This window comes from Balaenoptera acutorostrata, chromosome X (genome assembly GCF_949987535.1).
Source record: "Balaenoptera acutorostrata chromosome X, mBalAcu1.1, whole genome shotgun sequence".
NCBI classification, from domain to species: domain Eukaryota; kingdom Metazoa; phylum Chordata; class Mammalia; order Artiodactyla; family Balaenopteridae; genus Balaenoptera; species Balaenoptera acutorostrata.
The window spans coordinates 95,367,290-95,395,231 of record NC_080085.1 but is presented as its reverse complement, the minus strand read 5'-3'; the positions used below and the strand labels follow the sequence as shown (position 1 = coordinate 95,395,231).

Below are 27,942 nucleotides of genomic sequence, written 5' to 3'. Positions count from 1 at the left end.
AATAATAATAAAGGCAGTAGCAGGGGCATAGTTAAAACCACCAAGCGCTTTCTGGGGCATAGTGAATATACGTCGTTTTAAAATCACTCAGCACCCAAATGCCATTTCGGGTTGGAAAGAATTCCCCATTGCATGAGTCTTGTTGTTGGGCAGGGCTTCACCCCTTACTGTGGAAGCTGAAGGAGACCAGATACTTTCTTTCTCCATTCCTGGGTAGCTAGGGGGTGGGCACAGGACCTATGCCGGGCCAGTAGGGCACTTTCCCTGCAACTTTCAATCTGGAGCAACCGAAGCTAAGGTGACAAGACAGAATTCAACTACAATGGTAGTCCATGGCTGTGGTTATGGTACCTCGACCAGACTGTTCCTGCTACCGAGGTTCCAAAGTCTTCTCCACCCTTCCATCTATTCTGGAAGTCTCTATATCACAGATTGTCAAACTACAAATCTGGCCCATTACCTTTTATTCCAAATAAGGTTTTATTAGCACATAGCCACGCCCATGCATTTATTCAATACGTATTGTCTTTGGCTGTTTGGGGCCTACAGAGGCAGAGCTGAATAGTTGCAACATACATGCAGTTGAATAGTTGCAACACCATACATACAGCCCACAAAGCCTAAAATATTTACTACCTGGCCCTTTCCAGAAAGTTTGCCCTCTCCTGCTCTACATCCTTCCAGTACATCCCTTTTTTGCTTAATATATGAAGACTTGATTTCTATTGCTTACAGCCAAGAACTTTAACTGATACAAACGTATTATCTCATCTAATCCTCACAACAACCCAGACAAGTAGGTGCTATCATTAACCTCAATTTGAAGAGAAGAAAACTAAGACACAAGGAGGTTATCTGCTCGGGATCACACAGATAATAAGTGCTAGGAAGTGACATAGCTGAAATTCCAGCCCAGTTCTATCTGACTCTATCATACATGAAAGAAATGAAGAAAATGGAGGTGGAGCAGTTAGCAGTCCCAGACCTGTTTTGAGATAGCAAATGAAGGAACATTCTTTCCCCGTGTTGTGCAGAAGCACCAAAGTGATCAGCACCATGGAAACAGAGAGGAGAAAGGAATAGAGATAGCAGCAGCTTGGGTTTGACATGTTTATCTCCCTCTTGGCTGCTTCTACGCAGTCTGTTAAAATGTTGGTTTGAGCCTCTGTCAAAAGGTTACACCGACCTCTCAATTCTTACATCCTCTGCCAGCCTTTTGCTTGCTGAGAAATCTAGAATACATTTGAGTTGCAGCCCAGAGGTATACTAGACTGTGGAGTTTGAATTCTCTCTTCAGGTCACTTGGACCTATGCTGGATCCAGGTGACAGGAGCTGAAGTATTGTTTCAAAATACATATTGTTTCCTCTGCTAAAATCTGTGCCTTTTGAGGACAGAGTGTGTTGGGCTGCACCCCACAGGCCTGTAAGCCTTGTAGTTGCCCAGCCTCGAGACCAAAGAAAGAGCCCAGAGGCAGTGACCGGGATGTCAGTGGTTTATTGGGTAGGGGACATTACACGTCCTCAATAAAAAGGCCTGGAATGACACACCCCACTGTGGACGGCAGGCAAGACTTGGCAGTCATCCTCACTCCTGGGGGAGAAGGCAGCTACCATTAATAGGGGGAATTATGTCAGGTTGGCTCATCAGTTACCAGGGAAACCAGCAGCTTGGGCACAGCCTCAGGTTAATGACCATCACGAGGGCAGATGTTTCTCTTTAATAAAATAGCAGGTGGAGCCATTCGAGCCTAAGGATTCGAGCAGTCACTAGCTAGGGCAGGGGGCAAGCAGGTTCCTGTGAGTAGGGTGTAGGTGAGGTAGGAACTGGTCGAGCAGGGGATGTACGAGGAGCAAGAGAACAGCCATCTTGAGTGGCCTGACTATATAGGGTGCAAGGCTTGCTCACTAATACCACCTACATATTGAAATATGTAGTCGGTGCCGTCTTTTGAAGTGGCTCATGTGGAGATGACCACAACAGCTAATTTCACAGGCAACCCTCTGTCCTCTCTGTGTGACTAGGGCAGATGGTCACTTTCACCCTGAGCTCAGCGGTCTGGAGCTTTTGCTTTGCTAAATGCAGACGACAGTGGCCAATAAGCCACAGCTTTTCAGGGGTGGGTGGGAGAAGGTTCGGGCATATACAGCTTTTCAGTCTCACCCACTGGGCCTGGAGTTCCTTCCATGGGACTCTTGTGAATCCTTAGAATAACACGGTGTTCCCTCTACTCAGTACACCATTTAATTAAGCTAATTAATGACAAGTAAACACCTCACAGCAGCGAGCCTTCTGTTGGAAGAGTCTGAAGGTAGGAAGGAGCAAACTGCAGACTGGTGAAGGAGGCTTCTTGGACCAAGGCTTTTGGAGTGTTATCGGACTGACCTGTTTGTGTATGCACGCGGGGACAGACGGATACACACACACACACGCACACACACACACACACACACACACCTTTCTGTTAAAAGAATCTTCTTTTAAGCTCGTTGGGAGAATTTGTGAGTTTCATTATTGTCACGTGTACTGATGGAGTGATTTTACGCCCAGCAAACTTCTCTCTCTGATAATTTAAGGAAGAAAACCCTACTTCTGCCAAGTAGGTTGGGAGAAAATTTGTGAGCATCCTGTATTTTGTAGCACGTGATGGTCCCCCAGGAATGCCTTTTTTTTTTAATCGTCTGCTAATGGGCCAAGGGGACTTTTCGAAATGGTGTCTAAAGACAGACGTCTTTTTGCTGTGGGTCAAAACCCAGCGCCATGGCTGTCCGAGCTGGCTCTTTTTTGGATGAGTGCCTGGAGCTAACTAGCAAAAGAGTGAACCCAGGGAAGCCATTAGGAACTTTCATTATTATTTCTTGATGATCTGTATGTGGAAAAGGAGTGTTGGTCAGGACAGTTGAACCAGCCTGCAGGTTAGGACAGTCGAACCAGCCTTCAGCACACTCATTCGCAAGGTCTAATCACCATGCTCTGATCATATTCACCTAGTACTGAATCCTTTTTCAAAGCACTTTCCCATTGAAGATTCTCGTTAAACCCTCGCAACAATCCAGTGCAAGTTCCGTGATTAGGGGCTACCCTGTAGATCAGTTGGTCGACAGTTATGCCATTCGGCAGGTCAGGTGCTCAGGTATGTGTTTCCAGGTGCCCTGGGCCTGGGACTTGGGGAATTGTGGCATTACTGGGCAGCTCAAAGAGAAGCAGAGCCTAAGCAAACTGAACTCACAGTTGCATGTTTTTATGACCATCGTGACCAACGATGCAACGATGACCAACAAGAGACTTTGATTCTCTCAACCCTTTGATTTTGCTGTAAAATTCTTTCAAATTAAATCTTCTTTGACCAAACTCAATGTTGATTCTAAGCACTATAACTCTGAGAATGTTGCTTAAAAGTGAACACTGAATAACACATTGTGGCAATGGAGCCCTGTTTGGTGTAATCAGAGAAGAGCGTTTGATAGCTCGTTTCTCATTCTCCCACGAAGGAAGCAAAAAACGTTGATGAACACATCTGAAGAGCCCATTCTTCACAGGGCTTCCCATATGCCCACGCAGACAAGAGGATCATATGTCTTAGTTAAGTCCACAAACAGAAAATACAGATCATAACATTGCCTTTCTTCTGAAGAGAACTAAAAGAGAAAATATGACAGCTGTCATTTCATTAAGTGTCACATAAGCTGCCCCAACTTTGGGGGAGGACATTCATGTGTTTGATGGATAGGACTAAGTTGTTTGAGCAGGAAGGGGGCTCGTGTCTATCCTGCGATGAAGTGGTGATGTAGGTTGATGTTTCTCCAAACACATGCGGTAGCTTTTGTGTTCACACAAGTGCAAGGGTGATGCAACTTTGACGCTGCATTCACTTCAAATACTATGTAAAGCAGAGGCTCCCAGCTTTGGTTGCACATTAGAATCACGTGGGGAGCTTTTTCAACTCCCAGTGGCCAGGCCACACCCTGTCTTAGCTTGGGCTATCATAACAAAATATCATTGTTGTGGCTTCAACAACAGAAATTTGATTACAGTTCTGGAGGCTGGAAGTCCAAGATTGGGGAGCCAGCATGGTTGGGTTTCGGTGAGAGCTCTCACCCTGGTTTGCAGATGGCCACCTTCTCACTGTGTCCTCACATGGTGGAGAGAGAACTCTGGTATCTCCTCTTCTTCTAAGGGCACCAGGTCTTTCTGATCAGGGCTCCACCCTTATGACCTCGTTTAACTTTAATCACCTCCTTAAGCCTGTTTCTCCAGTATAATTATGGGGGGTGGGTGTGTAGGCTTCATTATGAATTTTAGGAGAACACAATTCAGCCCATTGGATACCCTAAACCAATGAATTAGATCAGACTCTCTGAGAATGAGACCCAAACATCAGTAGTTCTTAAAGCTCTCCAGGTGATTCCAATATGCAGCCAAGCTGAGAACTACTAATTTAGAGCAGCCCACAGATCAGCAACATCAACATCACCTGGGAGCTTGTTAGAAAAGCAGCATCTTGGGTCTTACCCCTGACCTCCGGAACCAGAACCTGAATTTTAACAGGATGCCCAGGTAATCCGTATGCACGGTACATTTTGAGAAGCGCTGATTGAGAGCATCTAACACGTTTCTACTCTAGAGAATCTTCCTCCTTCCTTATGCAGTCAAATATTTGCAACAATAGCTATGTGAGCCCTTTACAAACTATAGGTTTATCGCTGATACCAGGTGCTTGGCTGGGCAGTCTTCAGACAATTGCTGCATGGTACAGAGTACGAGGTGGTCTGCTGGGGTCTGATCACTCACTCAGGTACCATGCGCATTGTTGGGTAACTGCCAACAATGTGAGTGAAGTGACCAGTTTGAGGTTCTCTTCTGAAAACAGGAGTGCAGTCCCCTGTTTCTTCCTGGTGATGTTTCTGCTATTGGATCGGTTTCACAGAATGATCTTCTCTCAAAACCATTTGCAGCCTCTTTTTCAGGCTATGAATTTCACCCAGTTGGCTTGCTTAGCTTATTATCGCCAAAGGTTTTGATTATTAAGAGGGCATACCACTAACCCAGTCTAGATGTTTCCTATATGTACTGCTCATACTTAGCGGTTTCCATGGTTTCCACATAAATCAACCTGTTTGTCTGGTCTTGTTACAACCTCGTCATTAATTGCATGGTGGTATTGTTTTTCTTTGGTGCCAGCTACTCTGGGCAATAAGGTTTTCTTTGTTGTTGTAAAAATACATTTTACTAGTTTCAGTTGAGGAAGATGAAAAAGTTCTAGAGATGGATGGTGGCAATGTTTGCACAGCAACGTGAATGTACTTAATGCCGCAGAACTGTACACAAAATTGGTTGAAATGGTAAATCTTTATGTCATGCATTTTACCACAATTTTAAAAAGTAATGCATTTTACTAAATGCAGTGATGTGTCTTGGTTTGGATCCTGGAACAGAAAAAGGGCATTAGGACAAAAACTGATGAAATCTGAATGAAGAATGGAGTTTTGTTAAGAGTCTCATACCAATGTTAATTTCTTGGTTGTGATAAATGTACAATGGTTATGTAAGATGTGAACGTTAGGGGAAATCAGGTGATGGAGGTGTGGAGTATATGAGAACTCTTTGCTACCCTGGCAACTTCTCTATAAATCTAAGATTATTCCCCAAAACAGGTTACTAAAATATTAAAAATTGTTTCTAGTCTGACGCATCACTTTGGAAAGGATGTAGGAAAGACCAGTAGAGCAATCTGACAGAAGACAACAAGAGCTAGAATCCTTTTCTTCTCCAGAGCTTTCAGGTCAAGCCCCTTAGAAATGATGGCAGCTAAGGATCAACAAAGCACCCCTCACCATGATATGGTCCTCTGCAAATAACTTTGTCAGAGGGCACTTTTCCTTCAGGGCTCCAAGCTGTAAAGAGTTAATTCATTACTTCTATGTATCTCACAGAGGCTCTTAATAGTACTATTTGTGGAATGTCAGTTCAGCATAATAGTTAAGAGTGTGGAAGCCTGAATTTGAATAGGGCTTCTCCCACTTTCCAGCTGTATGACTGTGGCTAGTTATTTAACCTCTCTTTGTCTCATTTTCCTTACATACAAAGTGTGGATGATAATGGTCCCTCCTTCATAAGACTTTCTGAGCATTAAATGAGAGCATCCTTATGAGGTGCTTAGCACGGGCCTGACATACAGTGAATGCTGGGTGTTATTATTTATGTGCAGATACTATATTGTGTTTTATATGCATTTATATTACATGTGAACCTCCTATCATGTCTCACTTTTATTTTTCACAGCTTTTAAATTATGCATTATATATACTACAACAAATTTTAAATTACATTTAATATACAGTGTAGTCAAATCATAAGTGTACAGCACAAAGAATTTTTACAAAGTTGACACACGCATGTTAACAATCAGATCAAAATATAAAACATCATCCTCACCCCAGAAGTCCCCCATATGTCCCCTGCCATTTATTACCCACCACAATTACTCATTTGTTTTTGTTTCTATTCAATTTCAGAGATCCTTCCCCCTCCATCTTTCATAATTTAATATAATTTGGGGATAGGCAAAACACTAACATGGTTCAAAAGTCAAAACTCCACATTAAGAAAAACAAATATCGTATATTAACGCATATGTGTGGAATCTAGAAAAATGGTATAGACAATCTTATTTGCAAAGCAGATATAGAGACACAGATGTAGAGAACAAATGTATGGACACCAAGGGGGGAAATGGGGTGGGGGTGGGATGAATTGGGAGATTGGGATTGACATACATATACTATTGATACTATGTATAAAATAGATAACTAATGAGAATGTACTGTATAGCTCAGGGAACTCTACTCAGTGCTCTGTGGTGACCTAAATGGGAAGGAAAACCAAAAAAGAGGGGATATATGTATACATATAGTTGATTCACTTTGCTGTACAGTAGAAACTAACACAACATTGTAAAGCAACTATACTCCAACAAAAATTAATTTTAAAAAATCTCTACATTAATCTCTTTTTCTCCTTCCCTCTCTTTCCTCCAATATCTAATTTGTAAATGAGAATCACATGGCATTTTTGTCAGAAAATTACATGGATGGTAATTTCTAAAACATTCTGAAGTACTTCACAGACCCCTCAATTCAGTTCAACCAATATTAAGTGAGCACCTACTATGGCAAAGCACAGTAGTGGAAAGAAAGGTGAAGCAAAGTCCCATGTTTAGATGCTCCAAGTCCGGTTAGGGAAACAGACCCTTAGACATAGAATTCTAGTTGTTCAATGCGCACTCTGAATATACAATAGAGGTGCAAAGTTCTGTATGGAAAATTACCATTCACAATAACAACAAAAAGGAAAATCTGTAACATTTTTTTTGTTAGTAGTTCACCTAACAAAAAGTATATCGGACATTTTCCAGATAAAATTTTTGAATTCCATTAATGAAACATAAATGGCCTGAATAAATGGTGGGATATACCATGTTGGCAAATGGGATGACTTATCATTGTAAAGATGTCAATTTTCCCCAAATCTATCAATTCAATGCCATTCCCATCAAAATACCAGCAGGATATTTTAAGTAACTTGAAAAACTTATTCTAAAATGTATATAGAAGAATAAATGTCTATGAATATCTAAGTCAATTTTGAAAAAGAACAGATGAGAGACTTGTTCTTCTACAGTTTGAGACATCATCATCATAAACTGTAGGACTGTCACAGTAAAAGGTAAATAATCCATAGGAATAGAACATAGAGCACAGAAACAGGTGATAATAAGTACAATGCAATTTCACAGCAAGGGAAGGCTGGATTGTTTGGTATTGGAAGGAATGGGTCACCATGTGGCAAAACTTCCCAATCAGTGTGTCATACTGAAAGCCACAAATGGATTATAGGGGTGTAGAGCTATTGATCCCCTTGACCCTTAGGATGGCCAGGCAGGACCTAAAGTGGCCAGAGCTCCGGTAGCCTCCATCTCTGGCTATGAGCAGCCCCATCCGTTTACCACATTATGCTTGGCACATACTACCATATACTCTCTATGCCATGACATCGAAAAGATTGAGAAGCACTGCTATATGGAGAAAAATGAAGTTGCATCACTACTTCACATCACCTACCAAGGTGACTTCCAGGTGGATTAGAAGCCTAAATATGAAAGGTAAAACTATAAATGTACAATTTCTTTATAGTTGGAAATGGTGTAGGACTTCATAAGTAAGACTCCAAAGTCCAAAACATAAGGTCAAAGAAGTCATGAATTATACTACAACAAACCTAAGGCTTTCAATTCAATGAAAGGACATCATAGACAAAGTTAACAGACAGATGATAGACTTGAAGATATTTGCAGTGTCTAAAACTGACAAGGCATTGATATCTAGAATGTCCGGGAGACTCTGGTAACTTATCAAGAGAAAGGCAGAAAACACAACAGACAAATGGGCAAAGCATATTTACAGTACGGACAGCTCACAGAAGGGAAAACTGTATTGGCTAACAGGCATATGAAGAGATGATCGATCTCTCTAGTATTCAGAGAAATGCAAATTAAAATAACAGAGAACAAGTTGTACTCATCCAATTGACAAAAATTAAAAAGTCAGATAACACCAAGTGTTTGTGAGCATGTGGGGGGGAAAGGAATTCTCGTGTATTGCTGGTGGGAGTGTAAACTGGAATCGCTTTTTGAAGAGCAATATGACGGCACTTTTTGATGGTAACTATGTATATATTCCTACAACCCAGCAACCTCACTCCTGAGTATATATCCTGGCCAACTTCCCCATAGTTCTAAAATGGAACCCTTATGAAGATATTTATCATAGAATCATTTGTTTATCACAGAATCATTTGTGTTAAGGGATTGGCAGCAAACTAGGTTGTCCATCAGTGGGGGAATATACATAGAAAGCAAGCTGAATGCATACTCTGCGTACTAACAAGGATTAGGAGAAGTAAAGGAGTTGTGCAAATACCAACATAGATCTTAAAAACATTCTCATGAAAGGAGAAATAGAATGATCTCTATATAGCCCAGTGACATTTGCTTGAATTTAAATACACACATACACACCAACAGTAGGAGACAGATATAGATGTGGATGTAGGTGATGTACACATAGGTGTAGGTGTAGATCTAGATAGAGATGGATAGCTTGGACTGACATCAAATACATTCGAGAAATTTCCTGTGAGGGGACAAGAATGAGAGTGGAGATTTGGATGAAGGAAAATTTAAAAATAAAAGGAGGTGCCTTATATGGGCTAATGATTCTGTTTTGCCATAAACTGAGGGGTGTGACTAATCCAGCTCTCTATAGCTGAATTCCAAACCAAAAAAAGTTGTTTCAAGTGTTACGAAAAAGGAGATGTTAACTCCAAGCAGGGAAATACGAGAAGTCTTTTTGGAAGAGGTCAGATTTGAGTTGAGCTTTGAAGGATGGCTAGAACCTTGGTAGAGAGTTCTGGAAGAGAAGGGTATTTTTGGCAAGGACACCACTTGGTTGGAAGCCCAGTGGTGAGAGAGTACAGGGTGGATTTAAGAATCAGCAAGGAGACTGTTATACTTGGAGTCTAGGGCAGGTAAGGGTGTTTAGGGGGAAAATAAGCCTGCAAAAACACGTGGGAACTGAATGAAGGGGCATCAGTGCCCAGTTAAGGAGTACGGGTTTAGTTGCGAAAGTAATGGGGAGTGATTTACAGTTTTGAGCGGAGAAACAATAGGATCAGACTTAGGAAGATTACTGTCCAGAGTGTTAGATTGTGGCAATGTTTGACTGGACACAGAGAGAACTCCAGAGGCTGTTGTCATTATCCAGGGGAGAGCTAATGAGGGACTGATATAAGCTTTGGTATTGGTCCCTAAGGGGACCAATAATAGTGCTGTGGACATGGACTTGGGAAATTGACAGGACCTGAGAAATAAATTAGAGCGATGCCTCATCTTTATAGAGGAGGTGGTAGAAGCTGTAGGTAGTGGATGAAATCACCAAGAGACAGGCAAGAGCCTCTGGGCAGAATGGAAGGGACCAGTAAAGAAGATGGTGACATGATAAAAGACTAGAGAGTCCAGAGTATAGAGCAATGAAAGCCAAGGAGAGGGTTTCGGAAGGGAAACGAGTGTTTAGCAATGACAAAAGCTGCAGAGAAGGCCTATGGGATTCGAATTTAGCAGGGATCACTGGTTACTTTCCAGAGAGGACTTTCGAGACAGAAGAGTTGGCCGGCCCAGATGGCCTGGGGGTGGGGAGAGTGGTAGGAGAGGAAGAGTGGCGGCAATGAGTGATGTCTCTCAAGAGGTTTGTTCTGGAAGGGTGATGGAGAGATGGAGTGGTCAGAGCAGCAGAGGAAAGATTTTTCTTTATTTTTTTAGCATCAAGCAGATGAGAGCACATCTTGAAGACCAACAGAAAGCAAGCAGTCCAGAAGATAGAAGGGGAAGAGAGGGTAGTTACAGGAGTAGGGTCTCAAGGGATAGGAGGGTTCCTCTGAGCCCTGGAGCAGCTTACCTGGTCATGCTCATTGAAAGCTAGCCTTGCTGTACCTTGATTTCCACCTTTCCCCTAATCATGCTCCTTTGTTTTGCCTTTGGGAGAGCGCCCCTCTCCCAGATGACTTACTAGAGCCTTCCCCTGCCCACCTTTTACACCTCCTCACTTTTTTTTTCCTTCTCCTGGGTTCCAGAGACTGGTTGAAACTAGACTAACAAAGAAACCTCTCTTTGTCAGTCAGCAAGTTGAGAGAAGTGATTAGCTGCTAGGTTCTTAGGCCAAAGGACCTGCAGCACTCAAAGCCTTGAAGGGGAAAGCACTTGAAGGTCTGTTTACCACTCAGCTTTAGGGGACAATTGTTGCTACTCTTGGCTACAGGCTTCACTGGGGACTTTATCTCTGCAGAATTCTCTGTTAACTTTTTCTGAAAGATTGCCAGCACCAGATCTAAAAGCTTTTAAGATCCTCATAAAACCAGAGAATGAAAAAAGTGGTGATGGATGGAGAGGTAAGGGGGGGCCATGGGGCCTCTTGCCCAGATAACCTCCCCAGGCCAGGCCCCTGGACAGGCCAGCTCCATTTTCATATCTTTTGTCCCCCAGGTCCTAGGGTTTGGCTCCTTTTGCTTTCTTTTCCAACTGCTGCTTCCTCCCTCCCCAATTTTCCACCTGGATTCCTCTCAGAATCCTCTCCTGATTTATCCCTAACTCTGCTTTCTCTGGGAACCAGATTATTAAGCTGTTTAAAGTGCTTTCATTTCTCCTATCTCTAAGGGAATAGTTGGGCAGAGTGAAATATAACAAAAATGTAAATGACACTGTGGCAGTGGGGAAGGTACAGAGGACCAAGAACTCGGACAAAACATGTCTTCAGTGAACTGTGAACATGGGAGCTACCTGCTTCCCTACCCACACGTGCCATTGACTCTGCCCTGGGCGTTGGCACCATTATCTTTGCATCAGCCCAAACCATCTCCCTTTGAATTGGATACTACACCAAGGTCGTGTAGATGTGGCGTGACATCGCTGATGGTCTGGTGGATTTCTCCACATTTGGATCACCAGGTTGCTCTCTCTGGCTCCAGATTTGTCTTGACAGCCTTGACTCAAGTACTAAATGCTGTGCATAGTTCCTAGCTATAGCTAATCCAGCCTTCTCCCTTTGAGCCAGGCCCAAATGGTCTAGGAAGTCATCCGTTTATCAGGAATGGCTAGCTCCCCTCCGGCTCACTCTCCAGCCTGGCCCCCAAGATCAGCTATGTCAACAGTGCTTTCACATCCTCCTGTTGGACCCACCCTTCTCCCTCACCCCCAGTACTTCTGATGTATGTGCCAGCATCCAACCCTGGAAAAGCCCGCTACCTGCTTTGCCTGCTCCCGCTCCTGGGCTGCCAAGTACTGTTTGAGGAAGCTTCCCCAACAAAAGTACGTTCCCTAGTGTCGGCAGAGCCCTCCGAGCTGCTTGGCAGCCCTTCACACTTTTCTACCAATTGACTTCCTGCCATGGCCTCCACAGCATTTCCTCCCCGCCCTTTGCCAGTCGTCCTCAACCTCAAACACCCTCACTCTCTACCTGCAACCTCACTTCCTACATTTATTGAGAAAACTGAGGTCAAGTTGAAATGGACTTTCTCCACTTCCCTCTTACTTAACCAAAACTCATCCTGGCTCCTTTTCTTTATGCATCCTTCTCCACTCTCTAGTTTGGAGGGATAAAATGTGCTCCTCTATCTTCAAGACAGACCTATCGATGGCCCTTGGGTCCAGAATCCTATCCCTTCTGCCTTCCTCTGCCTTATGGTATATTCATGTGTGTACATAACTAGTCTCTCTGACCTGGACTGAGAGCGCCGCAAGGGCAGGGACTGTGTTACTTTCATCTATGTGCTCCCAACATGAGGCACCATGGCTGGCGCACAGTAGGCGCTCCACAACTGTTTTCTCAATTGATGAGTTATGAAGGGACGATGTAGATTGACTTGAGTTCTCTGTCCTTTGTGCACCTTCTTAAATGGTTAATAAGCGTGCCACTGCACAGCAAGACGGATGAAGGGAAGAGTCAAAAGGATTCAATAAGCTCCAGATCCAGGGCTTTGGGTGGAGTTACGTGACATTTTTGTGGGAATTTTGGAGCCAGAATTGACCTGTCTCTTTATAAAGGGAGTAGCAGAAAGAGCACCAGACTGGGACTAAGAAGGTCTGGCTCTGCTGCTCAGAAGCTGTGTGGCCACGGACAAGTTAATTCACTTCTGGGCTCAATTACTTCTCTAGTACTTTGAGGATGGGGTTATTCTGAACATTCAGTGGAGTCGTGGATGTGCAAACACAATTGAAATCTGAAGCGCCTCTCCAAAGCAAGCTTGCAGCTTGTTCCTGATGCCACTAATAGCTCTGGAGCTTCTACTCGTCACCTATACCGCAGCAGCCTCCGCCAGCACAGCCCGTCTTTCCTGTTGTACACAGAGCTTGATTTCATCTCAGCTTCCCATTGTCCACCACGTAAAAGGAAAAGATATCAGAACTGTGGCGCTTCTTGCCTTCTAGACCCCCTTCCCCTCTCCTTTTTGGCCTGTGCACGGCTGTGCAGATGACCGGACTTGTCCATAGTGACTACTGCATACAGCCGGCAGGGGGAGCTGTAAGTCATCCCATCTTCTTGAATTCAAATCCATGGCTGGCTGGGAGGTGTAGGGTAGGCTAAGCCAGAGTACCAGCAAGCCCTACCATTTTAGCAGACTCCTGTGCCTGCGGGCATGTGTATTGGGGTTGGAATGCCTATCTTTTTATCTGCATGGGTGTGGAAATGAATGCTCCTCTGGTTCTAAATGAATGCAGGGGTGTGGGCCTGTAGGAGAACAGCAGGGAGACTATAAGAGTAAGTTGTTCCTCTCCCTCCCCTGCCCTCCCCTCCCCTTTCAGAGCTCCCTGAGTTCTTTGGCAATGGGGTCCTAGCAGATTTCTTTGATCCTATCCTCCTTTTTCTCCTTCTGTTTAAGGAGCAGTAATTGGTCACTCCCTGTTACCTTCCACTCCCAAAACTTGAGGGCTTCTCACCAGAGACTTGGGGAAGCCAACACTGATCCAGAAGCAATCAGCTCACACCAGCTCAGTATTGGACCAAAGGTTGTGCGGTATATCAATGATGGCTAATTTATTATGTCAGAGAAAAATGCCACAAGTATCCCTTTTCTCATGGAGTAGGTACACTACAGCAAAAATTGCTGTAAAGTGAATTTCTGGCAACACCTGTTTCACTTTGATTTTTTAATTATAAAACCATGGCTATGTTTTGCTAGAAAAAAGAAAAGAAAAAAAGATTGTCTCCAGGTTGTAATTAAATCATGTGTTTTAAAATAAACCACATATTTTTATTTTTATTTATTTATTTATTTTTATTGGCGTATAATTGCTTTACAATGGTGTGTTAGTTTCTGCTTTATAACAAAGTGAATCAGCTATATGTATACATATATCCCCATATCCCCTCCCTCTTGCGTCTCCCTCCTACCCTCCATATCCCACCCCTCTAGGTGGTCGCAAAGCACCGAGCTGATCTCCCTGTGCTATGCAGCTGCTTCCCACTAGCTATCAGTTTTACATTTGGGAGTGTATATATGTCCATGCCACTCTCTCAGTTTGTCCAAGCTTATCCTTCTCCCGCCCCATGTCCTCAAGTCCATTCTCTAGTATGTCTGAGTCTTTATTCCCGTCTTGCCCCTAGGTTCTTCATGGCCATTTTTTTTTTAGAGTCCACATATATTTGTTAGCATACGGTATTTGTTTTTCTCTTTCTAACTTACTTCACTCTGTATGACAGACTCTAGGTCCATCCACCTCACTACAAATAACTTAATTTCGTTTCTTTTTATGGCTGAGTAATATTCCACTGTATACATGTGCCACATCCTCATTATCCATTCATCTGTCGATGGACACTTAGGTTGCTTCCATGTCCTGGCTATTGTAAATAGAGCTGCAATGAACATTGTAAACCACATATTTTTAAACTACAATAATAGGATAAGAGGGTAGGTCCACATCCTTTCTAAACTATAATGACAACCCTGTGCTGGACCGTCAATTTGCTCCTACCTTTCACAGCTTTACATTCTGCTCCTTGTTTCATTCAATTTTTTGTCTACTGAAATCTCCTCCTCATGAGCCTGTATTTATTTAAGACCTTACTGCCCTATGAGCCCAGCAAACAGGGGTTTTTGAAAACTGGGAGTTTGGTTACTAGGGGTTTTTTTCCCCCAAAGCAAAGCTTAGTCCATGGAGTGAACCCTCAGCCCCTTTTCACATACATTGTCTCAACTGATGCTCAAAGCAATTCAGGAAATAGGTAGGGCAAGTAATATCCCCATTTTGCTGATGAGAAAACTAAGGCCGAGAGATGAACTGGCTTTCTCAAGATCACAGAGTTAGAAAGTGAGGGCAGGAAATAGAAACTTAATCCTATGATTCTGCTTTAAACAGGTGAATTTTCTGTTTACTAGAAGTCTTTCTTAAGAGACTTGTGCCATCAAATCATACACAAGTTGCCCTTCAAATTCTAAGAAGGAAAACAAAATTATGGTAAGTTAAGTATTTCAAATTTTTCCAACGTGTGTATTAGTTTTAGGTTAAATTCATCCTAAGTAGATAGAGCTGTATTTATTTTCTCATGCAGTCTAGAAACTCAGCACACACTTTATAGTAGAGTGGGGCTCTTTGTATAGTCTGCGTGTATATTTGAAGGGCTATGGGGACTCATTCAACCATTTGTAATGGTTACAGAGGTGTTTGGTTGTTCTGTTTTTATTTTTGTGGCCAACTATTGGTCATATTTCCAGTTTCATTTGATTTGGGGTTCTTGACCATCCCAATTATACTATTATCACAAAAGAAAAGATTTTTCTGGTTTCTGATGTAGTTTTAGGAACATGTTATAGAGAAAAGGGAGACCTGAAAATTCTTCATCAACTTATTTGCCTCTATCTAGCAGACATCTCTGCTTCATCCTATTTTAACAATTATTAGCATTCCCCAAGGGCAAGGGAAAATACGACACGTTTAAAGACAAAATTACCAATTTCTGCTCACCACGATGATCTTCAAATTAGTACACTGTACCTGTATTCCCCCTTCCACCCCTAATTGAATATGCTAGCATTAGGGGCTCATAGCACATCAGAATTTGTCTACGAGAACCTAGTAAACTGTCCATTGCCCACAGACCAATCAATAAGGCCACTTTAATTGTGGAACAAGAAGGAATATTCCATCTTTTTAAGGTCTAGGACACGCTATCCCTTGAAGTGCCTTTTATGACTTAATTGATTAATTCTGTTAAGCAAGTTTCTATTAAATAGTACCTGTTCCAGTGAAAAGATTGGGAAAATTGAGATAAATTGTTCCAGTATCAATGAAAATATTTTCTGCCCAGAGTAGCTCTCACTGCCCCTCTTCAAGTGGGTTTGTGTTTCTATTGATACTTTCAGAGCATTATTCATTGCAGAGAGGCAATATAAGCTTGGTAGAAGAAGCCGAGGATTTGGTATCACCAAAATTGGCTTCACCAGTTGCTTACTGTGTGAATTCAAGCAAATTCCTTACCCTGTCTATATTTCAGTTTCCTCATCTGCAAGATGCAGCTAATACCCACCTGTTAGGACTGTTTAGAGGATTAAAGGAGACAGGTTAAATGAGATGGCACTTAGTATGTGTTTGGTGAAAAGAAGGTTATTATTATGTTTTAGAAGAGAAATGTGAATAAACAGGTAGAAGGGAGGGCTGCAAAGCCTTGGCTAGCAAGAGTTAAACGTTAGCACTCTGGGAGGTGTCTTTCCAAAAATTTCAACATGCTGACAACAGCCAATGGGATGGGTGTGTGTGTCTTTGCAAACAAAACATGTAGATGCATGTCTTCATGCCTGGGCTGGCTGCTTCAAACACTGATTATAGCTTAAGAACTAGAAAATAAATGTGTTTTCATTTGGGTGTTGAGGGCGAGACTCTGATACTGTTTCTCAGCTATGGCAGACACAGAATTTCGGGGGTTCGTTCTTTAGTAGACACCAATCACCTATTTTTTTTTTTTCTTTTTGGAAGATGGGAAGGGTCACTGGCTGTGCTGGCAAATTGTAGATTATGCTAACATTATCAAGCTGAACCAGGGCTTCCTGGGCCACCAAATGGATCTGTATATCTGTATAATATGAGTCTTTATCTGCCGACTTTAGACCTATTCTTCACCTGCCGGTGTTCTTTCTCCCTTATTTACTTCTGCAGACAGCGCTAGCCCATTAGTGCTGTTACTAGGAGAGTGGATTGTAGGGCTGTACGGACGGCTGTTTCTGCTTGTCGCAGTAGAAGGAGCCCAGAGTTGATGGGGAGGCCCTGATACTCACTCTGCCACTGACCAGCTGTGTGAAATTAGCAAGCCTCATTGGCTAACCACTTTGTAGCTTGGTGCCCTCCACCTACTTCACAGGTGTATTGTGATGCTCCAAAAGAATGGTGAAAGGAATAGTGTTCTGAAGTTTCTTAAGTAATCTGCCCTTGGGGGGTATCATCGTTAGTTTCCTTCTTACCACATATTTCACGGCTAGGGAGAGATCCCAGCTACTTAGGCCAGAATCTGTTAAGTTCTTACACCCCCTCCGCCCTGGCCTCATAGCTGAGATGGGAACTCCAGCTGAAAAGTAGGGACAAATTGTAGAATTCAAGCCACCTGGTCCCTAGGCTGGAGGTCAGGGATTTCTGCTCCCCTTTTCCCAAAGGCCACAAGGGATTTTTCGGGATGGCAGCAAAGTCTTTTAATCTCATTTTGCCCCTAATGAGACTTGGAAGTGGCCTTCTCAAGGATTCCCACGTGCATATTTAATTCTATATTTTCATTCATTCCACAATTGTGCTTTTTCCACACAATTATGTTTTGAGGGTCTACTGCACACCAGACACTGCATCTCTCAGAGATACCAGGGCAAACGAAGTCAATTGAGCTCCCTGCCCTCTCAGACTTTCCAGTCTAGTGACAGAAACAGGTGCTGAACATCTCCCAAGATGGTCCGAAGGTATCTTAATCCCCACCTCTCCAGAGGTGAACTCCTCATCTTCCTCCCCTAAGCTTCCTCATGTCAGTGAAGAGATTGACTCGGTTGCCCAATCAAGAGACTTGGGAGTCCTCCTTCACACCTCCCTGTCTTACCCACCAATTCCAATCTAGCATCAAGTTCTATCATTTTTAGCCTCTGAAATATCTCTTAAATCCATCTTGTCCCTGTCTTCACTGCCATGAACCTAGTTCAGGTCACCATTATTTCTCTCCCAGAGATCACAACCTCCTCACTGGGTTCCCCGTCTCTGGTCTTGCTGCCCCATCCACCCCCTTCCACTTGTGATGTGTCCCGAGGTGATACTGTATGAACTTGAGTTAGTCCCTTTCCCTTTCTGGGCTTCAGCTTCTCCACCCTGAACTGGATGATTGCCTAAGTCTGGTGCAGCTCTCTTTTCTGTTGTTCCGTGATCAGATGTTTCTTGCTCGTACTCTAGTGCAGCCATCCAGACTTCCAAAGAAGATATTGATACACCTGGCCCTCTGGCTTCTTGATGTGTGTATTCATTCATTCATTTCTCCATTCAGCAAACATTTACTGAGCACCCACTGTGTATGAGGCACTGTAGTTAGCACAAGTGATTCAGTGGGAAGTAAGACACAGGTCCTGTCTTCAAGGAGTTCAATCTCTTGGTGGGGGGGTATGAACACAAAAAGGCAATCAAGCCCATTCTGTGGAGGGGGGTAATCATGAAAGTTTCCCTGGAAGAGCTGATATCTTGGTTGGAGCCTGAATGATAAATAGGAGCTAGCCAGGAGAACAAAGGCATGTACAAAGGCCCTGAGGCAGGATGCTGGGAGAGACTAAAGCTAGACTGGAGAATGGCAGACCAATTGGGAGGCTGTGGCAACACTCTAGGGGAGAGACGAGGAAGTCCTAAACTAAGGCCATGGAGGCAGAGAAAAATGGACAGGTTTCAGTTATATTTTCAAGGTGGAATTGACAGTCCTTGCTGGTGAATTGGATGTAGAAGATGAGGGAAAGAGAGAGGTCATGGAGGACCCTTGGGTTTCTGGCTTTATCAGCTTTGTAGATGGACTGCTATTTACAGAGTTAGTTCCATTAACTCAGGAGGAAGGATCTGGTTTGGGGAATGAGGCTGGGGAAGAGATGATGGGTTCGGCTTTAGTCTTGTTGAGTTTGAGTTGGAATATCCAGGTGGAGAGGTCTGGTAAGCCATTGGCTATAAGGATCTGGCACACTGAGAAGAGGAATCTGGTCTGGAGGTTCAGACTGGGGAGTCATTAGCTTGTAAATGAGGTCCCTTTGAGGAGAATGAGCACACCCTGAAGAGCTGAGTGCCCAAGAGATCCAGGACATCAGTGCTAAGAGGGGAAATACTCTCCCAGATGTGGAGTGCCCATTCATTCCTGGGCACACATCTCTGCCCCAAAGAGAGTTTCACAATGTTGTCTGTGCATTGCCCACTTATACTTAAGAGAAGGAGCATTAAGTACCCAATTATAACTTCTCCATTTTACCGTAAACATGCCTTAAAGAAGAGAGGAAACAGATACGTTCATGCTATCTACCAGGTGTGTTACATTCACTGACTCAAATGCTCCCAATAACCCTACACTAGAGCTATTATTTCTTGGAACCCTTAGAATCTCAGAGTGGTTAAGTCACTTGCCCAAGGTCACATAGCTATTAAATGGCACTAAGATCTGACTCCAGGTCTGTCCTACTCCAGAGCCTGCACCATGATACCACCTAACAGCACTCCACCACCTCCTGCAGTATAGCCAGATCCTTAAGAAAGCCTGTGCACACCGCTTTTCCCTTCTGTGCTTCATAAATATCATTTGCATCCCCTAGCTTAACACTTTGCTCTCCATTAAAATACAGATCCCCTGGGGAGAAGTAAAGCTCTAAGTTGTTGTCAGTCATTTATGCCTCAGTGAATGAATTTCAGATTCTTCCTTAAGAACAAATTTTAATTTTATGGGAGAAGGACACTGGAACCTTTAGGGAGGGATAAAAAGGCAGAAATGGGCTTTGTAATGAAAAGTCATTCCCCCCTTAGTTTCATAGTTCTACTTGGTTGGAGGCATGTGCTGTTAAGGTTCTTAGATGCTATTTCTGCATATGTATACTACTTTATATGCCAGCCCATTTCTGGGTCAGCTACCCCAGTTATCTGGGGCTGGGGCTCGGGTGTGGTCTGATCAAAGGTGAAATTAAACTACACACTGGGGACTTCCCTGGTGGCGCAGTGGTTAAGAATCCACCTGCCAATGCAGGGGACATGGGTTCGAGCCCTGGTCCAGGAAGATCCCACATGCCGCGGAGCAACTAAGCCCGTGCGCCACAACTACTGAGCCTGTGCTCTAGAGCCCGCGAGCCACAACTACTGAGCCCGCGTGCGGCAACTACTGAAGCCTGCGCACCTAGAGCCCATGCTGCGCAACAAGAGAAGCCACCGCGGTGAGAAGCCTGCGCATCGCAATGAAGAGTAGCCCCCACTTGCCGCAACTAGAGAAAGCTTGCGCGCAGCAATGAAGACCCAACGCAGCCAAAATAAATAAATAAATATATATATATATATATATATATATATATATAAAGCCAATGTTGTCCCAAGCATTATCTAAAAAAAAAACCACTACATGCTGACCTCAACCCACTGTGGTCAGCAGGAGGCAGCCAGCCTGGGCCTTAGGCTCAAGTCCCAGCTCACTCTTGAGAATTAGACCCTGATGTGCATATTTAAAATACCGAGCAGATGGAGGCAGGAGAGCTTGTTGGAAAGACTTGGAGGAGTCCCTTCTGCCCTGTCTGGGTCTATTTGCCAAAATAAATGACATGTATCAGGGCAGGGCATTGGTCCAAGCGCATTGAAATTCTGCTAGCGGTCCAAACAGTGATGATGTTTCAGATTGGTTCTGTGAAATGATCAGTTAGGAAGAGAGAAATGATGTGTGAGCATCTGGCTACTGCAGCCTACTGATGGGGACAGTCCCAGGGGTGGGCCTGGGGTGAGGGGGGGGCAGCCTCAAGGACCCCCCAGGACATCTGCCACTGGCAAACAGGGAGAGAGCCACACACTGGCAACGGGTGGTCTAGTTTGAGTCCCACGCTGTTCCTCACTAGCTACGTGACCTAAACAAGTCCTTCCCATTCTCTCGGCCTCCTTTTTCCCCCTGTGTATAAAATAGAGCCTGGATGGAATGGTCCCTAAGGGCCCTTCTTGCTCCAACATTCCATGACTTCTCTGACACTGGTTTGATTTCCTTTTCTCTGTAGTGGGAGAGAGGGAGAGGCCCACCCACCCACCTGCTTATCTGTAGCCGCTATGTTCTCACACTGCCCTCTGCTGGCCATTGTGAAAAGTGCCACCGATGGCTTCTTTGGAGGAAAACAAGCGAACAAACCAAAAAAAGCACTTCATCATTGATTTAGTATTAAGCGTCAGCAGTACACTGGGCACGGTGACAGAAAGCCTATGCATTGGAGACGAGGGAAAAGATCTTACAGCTATACGCACAGAGTAAGCATAGCTAGAGATGGCTGACAGAACAGCCCAAGAAAGAAATGTCTCTCTCAAGTTTTTTCTTTGCCATCTTCGTCTGTTCATGGTGCTCTGCGCCACTGTATGAAAGAAAGGACCTCAGTGGATAGGAAGCCTCCTTGTCTCGTATCCTAGGACTGCAGGCTCCAGAAGGGCCTGGCACCTCACTAAAGAGGAAGTTCTGGGCCAGCAGCACCTCAGAGGCCTTAAGACATCCCGCAGGCCCTGCTTCCGTATGAGAGGTTTCTAGCCGGGACCAGCCCAGAAGTACACCTTCCTCCAAGGGGTACCATTTCAAATGCCCCTTTGGAAAAAGAATTCGAATTCAAAGAATCCATGAGCTCTTTCAGAGACTCCCTTTAAGCTCTCTGACTGGAATGGAGGAGTCATCTGTGTGCCTATGGTAAATTCAGCCTGCCCTCCCAGCCAAGAGAAAGGGAGCGGGCCATGGAAACCTGCCTTTTCTGGATGGAATCAGATTTCCTGTTAAATCCAGCCCGAGAATTGCCTCACTCCTATGTCTCTTTGCTTATTCTTGCTGAGTGTGCACTCACAAAGGCAAGAGACCAGGGCTGGAGTGTGCCAGCCCATATGCCCACACCAAGCGCTGCTCGGGCTCTAGTGATGTGAGCAAGATGGGAACTGGGCCACGCCACAGTCTGCCCTCTCAGTAGCTGTTCAATGGTTTATCATGCTCTCACCTCCCCTCCCTTGATGCGTGAAAGCTTTGGGCAGGGCTCAGATTTGGGTCAAGCATTCAGTGCCCTGACTGCGTCTCTTTTGCTGGTAATAACATGGTCTCGGCAAATCTATCGTGCCCCTCATCCTCCCACCAACCAGTCCTTTCCTCCCCCAACAGCTGGTTCTTCTCTGTCTCCCTTGTTCCAGCCTCAGGCAGGCTGCCCTGGCTTCATGCTCACACACACACACACACACATGCAAACGCGCGCGCATGCGCGGGTTCTCCCGAACACTTGTTGATGAGTTTCAGCCCTGAAACACTGCCTTCCTCCCATCCCTCCTGTGTCCCTAAACCTCTAAGGGTTCCCTATTTCCTGCCACATCAAGTCTTCAACTTCCCTGCCTTGCTTTCCAGGCCTACTTCAGCTGGGGCCCACTCAGCCTTTCCAGTGTGGCCCGTGACTGCCCTGATCCGTGGGCAGAATGTAAGCATTCTGCAAACCCTCCAAAGGCCAACCCTGCCTTTGTGTTCCCGCAGCACTTCTGCTCCATTCCGGACTTGAACTGTTTGCAATGGTTTTGTGTACATTAGTCTTGAAAGCTAGGCCCACATTTTAGACTTCTTTGTTAATCCTCAACCACAACCCAGCACTATTTTTTTAAGTGTTGTTCTTTTACTTTTTAGTTGTGTGTGTGTGTATATACAGTGAACATTTATTTTTATTTATTTATTTATGGCTGTGTTGGGTCTTCATTTCTGTGCGAGGGCTTTCTCTAGTTGTGGCAAGCGGGGGCCACTCTTCATCGCGGTGCGCGGGCCTCTCACTATCGTGGCCTCTCTTGTTGTGGAGCACAAGCTCCAGACGCGCAGGCTCAGTAGTTGTGGCTCACGGGCCTAGTTGCTCCACGGCATGTGGGATCTTCCCAGACCAGGGCTCGAACCCGTGTCCCCTGCATTGGCAGGCAGATTCTCAACCACTGCGCCACCAGGGAAGCCCCACAGCGAACATTTAGAAGAGTAATACATAAGAGAATCATTGTAAACAGAAGTCCAACCAACAGGAGGTAAGAGCATAAAAAGTAAAAGTTAACCTCCCACCCCATCATTCCCAGAAATAAGCCTGTTAAGCATTCTGCAGCCTAGCACCCTCTGTAGGTTGCGTGTTAGGGGTCCGGAAAGTTTGATTGGTGGGTGGCACCCGCAGAGAATTGCATCTCCTTGGGAAGAGCATCTTTTACTTCTTTGCAAGAGTCCCAGGTCTTCGTGGGCCTGATTGACAGTGGAAATTTTAGTCCAAAGGCCCCGCATAACTGGCAGCCACTTGCGTCTCCAGTACGTGACTCTAACCACTGCATAAAGCATCTGTCCTCTTCTCAGCCCTTTCAAAAGTAAATCTTGAAGGTGAATATTAAAGGGCATGTTTAATGGACTTTTCTCAGAGTTTTGCACAGGTTTGTAGGAAATTGCGGACAGTCGGTAAAAGGGGCTAAGGGGCAGAGATGGAAGTGTTTATGAAAATAGGCTTTCTACCTGATATGGTGTTGTGTTCTCTGAGAGTTAATGCACATTACTAATGGTTTTCATTTTTCTGCCAAGAAAATTCAGTCCCTACTGGGATTTGTTCTAAACAGACTAGCCGGCCTCTGTTGCACCCACTGGGGTTAATTCTCTATCTCGGTCAGCTTGAAAATGTCAGCCTGAACTCTCAGACTTAATTGTTACAGACACTTTATCACCAGGGCATTCAAAACCCTCAGGCTGCTCCCTCTTGCTATCATAATTGATACTTAATGGATATTCTCAGGCTTCTTGGATTTTACACATTCAACACTGTACAGATGGTGGGGAGCGCGGGGGCGGGGAGGAGTAAAGGGAAGAAGAGAGACATAGAGAGGGAGCAAATAAACAATGCGTGTGTGTTCGCTGTGAGTGTCTGTTTCTAGCTGCAGTGCTGGGGTTCTGGGAACTGCCGTCAAAGATAAGCTGACAGGTTGGTTGGTCAACCGTGGGTTTCTGGGTTCTCCTCCCTCTGGCCCACCGAGGCAGTGTTCTCCAGGCACAGCCATTTCCGGACTTCACTGCAAGCATGCGGTTGGCCATTTGGACATGGGTTCGAAAACGTCCTGATGCTCTCCAGAGTTCTGCTCTTTCACTCTTTGGACAACCTGACGGATGGCCTAGCATTAACTAGGAAGAGGACAATATTATCCAGCCTGAATAACTAATCTCCTAAGAAGTACAAAGTTGAAGGATCTTGGTGCACATGAATCTTATTAAATGTGCTTATAAAATATGTTCTATCCAAATAAGCTTAGCAGCCCCTAAAATAGCCTGTTCTGATCCGTGTCTGGAACTTTGGCATGCTTCAGAGGTCTCTAAGCCAAAATTATTTAGTGAAGTGACGACAGTGTTCTTTGTGCATGGGAAAATGGGAAGCGGGGATGGTAAGTCCTCTGTTGCCTAATCGTACTCCTTCTGTCCATCTTAGGGGCGACCAGGACCAATTGGAATTCAAGGTCCAGTGGGTCCTCAAGGATTTCCTGGCCCTAGTGGTTTATCAGGGTTGAAAGGAGAAAGGGGCTCCCCAGGACCTCTGGGACCGTATGGACCAAAAGGAGATAAGGTAAGAACACCAAAGCTTGATTTTTCCTTTGACACATGGGCTGTGAGTGTGAAGGTAAAAGGTTCTAAATCTCAGTTCTGTTTATTTATGGAAAGAATACTAATCCCAAATACCTTGGTGCCAGGCTACATACTTTAATAAGAGACAGGCTGGGTGTTGTGCTGCTACAGCCCATTTTTGGAGAGATTCCCATAGCCAGCAAGTCAGAAAGTGCATGTATAAGCTATTTGCTAGACAAGTGGGCTGACCGTGGTGGGAAGTCATGTGGATTTGAACTGGGCATGGGTCAGAAGGCCAATCAACAGGGCAGCAAAGGAATCCAAGCAAGGGGAACGGGATGCAAGGGGTCAGAATGCTTGGAAACCAGCTGGGCCACAAATATAGGGAAAGAGATGCAAGGAAGATTGGTCATGTCATGGTGACATGGCTGACTGGCTGACTGAAGTTAGCAGTTCAGTTTATGTTATCTGCCGATCTTAATCACCTCCTATTCACCCCATTGGTGAGGGAGGGATTCCTACTCTAGGGTCCTGGGGATGGCCAAAGACATGACACCTGACACTGGATAGAAGAGATCAACAACAGGTTTATTAGTCACATACACTCACAGCACAGGGGAGGAGGACACCACACCCCATGCAGGGCCACACAGGGCTTGCGCTGTGGAACAGAATGAGCCAGAAGGGGCTGTGAGAAGCAGACTTTTGTCATGTCAACAGGGTGAGTGCCCCTTGATTCTCGAGGGAGGGTATGACTGGCTTGTTTGAATAATTCAGTGGGCCAGCAGAGGACGGAAACCCACTACTCAGGAATAAGCAGGAACTGCACCTGGTCTATTTAATAAGAAAGGTCGTTTGCCCAAGAGACCTTATCTTCAGAAGCAGAGTGGAGAAGGGAACTTTTGCTTAGGCCATTTGAGGCCCTCCCAGTTTTCCCAGATGTCACGGCAGCATGTAATATTGAGCCTTATTTTTAGGTCTTACACCACATTGTCTAAGACAAGAACTGTCCGAGACTTTAGATAGAGGCTAGTGATTGCTTGGAAGTGGAATAGGGAGCAAGGCGATGCAATGTGGGGAGGGAGGTACAAAATACTTCTTAACGACTTAGGTCATGAATCACATGAACAAACCCACTTCATCTAATGGAGATCAGTTATAGCATCTCTTACATTCCTCTCCCTACTCCTTTTTTTAGGGTCCCATGGGAGTTCCTGGCTTTCTTGGCATCAATGGGATTCCGGTGAGTGTGTTCATAGAAGCATTTTTGAAATTTATTTTAATGAAGTGCAGTTGATTTACAATGTTGTGTTAGTTTCTGGTGTACAGCAAAGTGATTCAGTTATACATATATATACATTTTTTTCATAGTCTTTTCCATGATGGTTTATCACAGGATACTGAATATAGTTCCCTGTGCTATACAGTAGGACCTTGTTGTTTATCCATTGCATAGAGGCATTTTTAATACAACCTCTAGGTTCTGCCTCATAGCTCAAGCACTTTGGCCTTAACAACACCCTGTCTCAGGCACACATGCTCAGGGACAAGTGTTGAGATGTGCGTGGTAAGGCTTAAAGGGCAGTGCTCACCCACAGTTTCCTTGGGATTCAGTTACGGGCAGAGCTAAACCATGTGGTTGGGGGATGCAGACACATGTGCAGGCATAAAAGACCATCAGTATCTTAGACAGAATGAGTTAGGTCTTATGGCTTGAGGGGAGCTTTCATTGGGGATGCAGGACTGGTGTGAAGACAGTGCCACATTAGAGCACATACATCCTCATTATAAGAAAATTAAGAGGGTACATGAAATTAGATAGAAAAATACTTAGTGATACCTTAATACATTTAATTTCAATAATTTCTTCTCTTCAGCCTTATTTCAGAGTGAATTTCCCTTTAGTTGTTTTTTTTTTGACTCTTAAATACAATTTTTAAAGGTTGCTTTCTATTTACAGTTATTACAGCACATTGGCTATATTCCCTGTGCTGAACAATACATCCTTGAGCCTGTCTTACACCCAATAGTTTGTACCTCCCACTCCCCCATCCCCTATAGTGACCCTCCCTTCCCCCACAGGTAGCCACTAGTTTGTTCTCTATATCTGTGAGTCTGCTTCTTTTTTGTCATATTCACTAGTTTGTTGTATTTTTTAGATTCCACATATAATTGACATCGTACAGTATTTGTCTTTCTCTGTCTGACTTATTTCACTTAGCATAACACCCTCCAAGTCCATCCATGTTGCTTTAAATGGCAAAATTTCGGTCTTTTTTATGGCTGAGTGGTATTCCATTGTGGTATATATATACCACATCTTCTTTGTCCATTCATCTGTTGATGGACACTTAGGTTGCTTCCATATCTTGGCAATTGTAAATAATGCTGCTATGAACATTGGGGTGCATGTGTCTTTTTGAATTAGTGTTTTTGTTTTTTTCGGATATATACCCAGGAGTGGAATTGCTGAGTCATATGATAGTTCTATTTTTATTTTTTTGAGAAACCTCCATACCGTTTTCCACAGTGGCTGCACCAATTTACATTCCCACCAACAGTGTAGGAGGGTTCCCTTTTCTCTACATCCTCGTCAACATTTGTTATTTGTGTTCTTTTTGAGGATAGCCATTCTGATAGATGTGAGGTCATACCTCATTGTGGTTTTGATTTGCATCTCCTGATGATTAGTGATGTTGAGCATTTTTTCATGTGCCTGTTGGCCACCTGCATTTCTTCTTTGGAAAAATGTCTATTCAGTTCTTCTACCCATTTTTTAATTGGGTTGTTTGTTTTTTTGATATTGAGTTGTATGAGCTGTTTATATATGTTGGATATTAACCCCTTATCAGTCATATCATTTGCAAATATCTTCTCCCATTCATTAGGTTGTTTTTTTGCTTTGTTGATGGTTTTTACAAAGTGGCTACTCCTAAGGTCACTTGGAGACAGCCTCTTCCATTCATCCTGAGGAACTGGCTTTGCTGGAGATAAGTGGGGAGTCTGGAGCTTGCAGACATCTCCTTTTCCCATTCCATCCAGCCCAATCCCTTAGTTTCTCCATTTTCACCCAATATCCCTACTTATCCTGCCACTGGAGATTGCATGGTAACATTTCTCCAGCCTTTAAGATACAGTATTTGGAACTTACTGCTATCACTTTTTAGTTATATCCTTCAGCACTTCTCTATATATTTAATCTTTAGCCTGGACTGTGTTTGCCTCTAGCAGTGGTTTTCAACCTTAAGAGAAGAACCAACTCTTGTGTAGAAGCTCAGCATATATAGAACAGGAAAAAATGGAGCTCCTCCATTTGAGGGAAGTCCTACAGCATGCCTTTATCTTTCAAACAACCTCTAAGGGGTTCTTTTGAATCATATCAAAGCAGTTTGGTAAACTCTTGACTTAACAGCTTCTTGTGTTACACTACATAATCATCTAGTATCAGCTAAGGGGGTTCGAATTTCTTTGTGCCAATCTATAGGTATTTCTTGAGTACCCGCTATGTGCTAGCACTCTACTATGGGAATACAAAAAAG

General features: G+C 44.1%; 1 protein-coding gene across 2 annotated transcripts in view; it reads left to right on the top strand.

Moving 5' to 3' along the window:
• COL4A6 (collagen type IV alpha 6 chain) overlaps nucleotides 1-27,942 on the top strand; it is a 288,733-nt gene that overhangs the window by 193,852 nt on the left and 66,939 nt on the right. For both annotated transcript variants that reach the window (XM_007196388.2, XM_007196387.2), the window contains exons 4-5: nucleotides 24,270-24,404; nucleotides 25,602-25,646. In XM_007196388.2, the coding sequence (XP_007196450.2) occupies nucleotides 24,270-24,404; nucleotides 25,602-25,646 (180 nt within the window). The remainder of the gene's footprint in view (nucleotides 1-24,269; nucleotides 24,405-25,601; nucleotides 25,647-27,942) is intronic.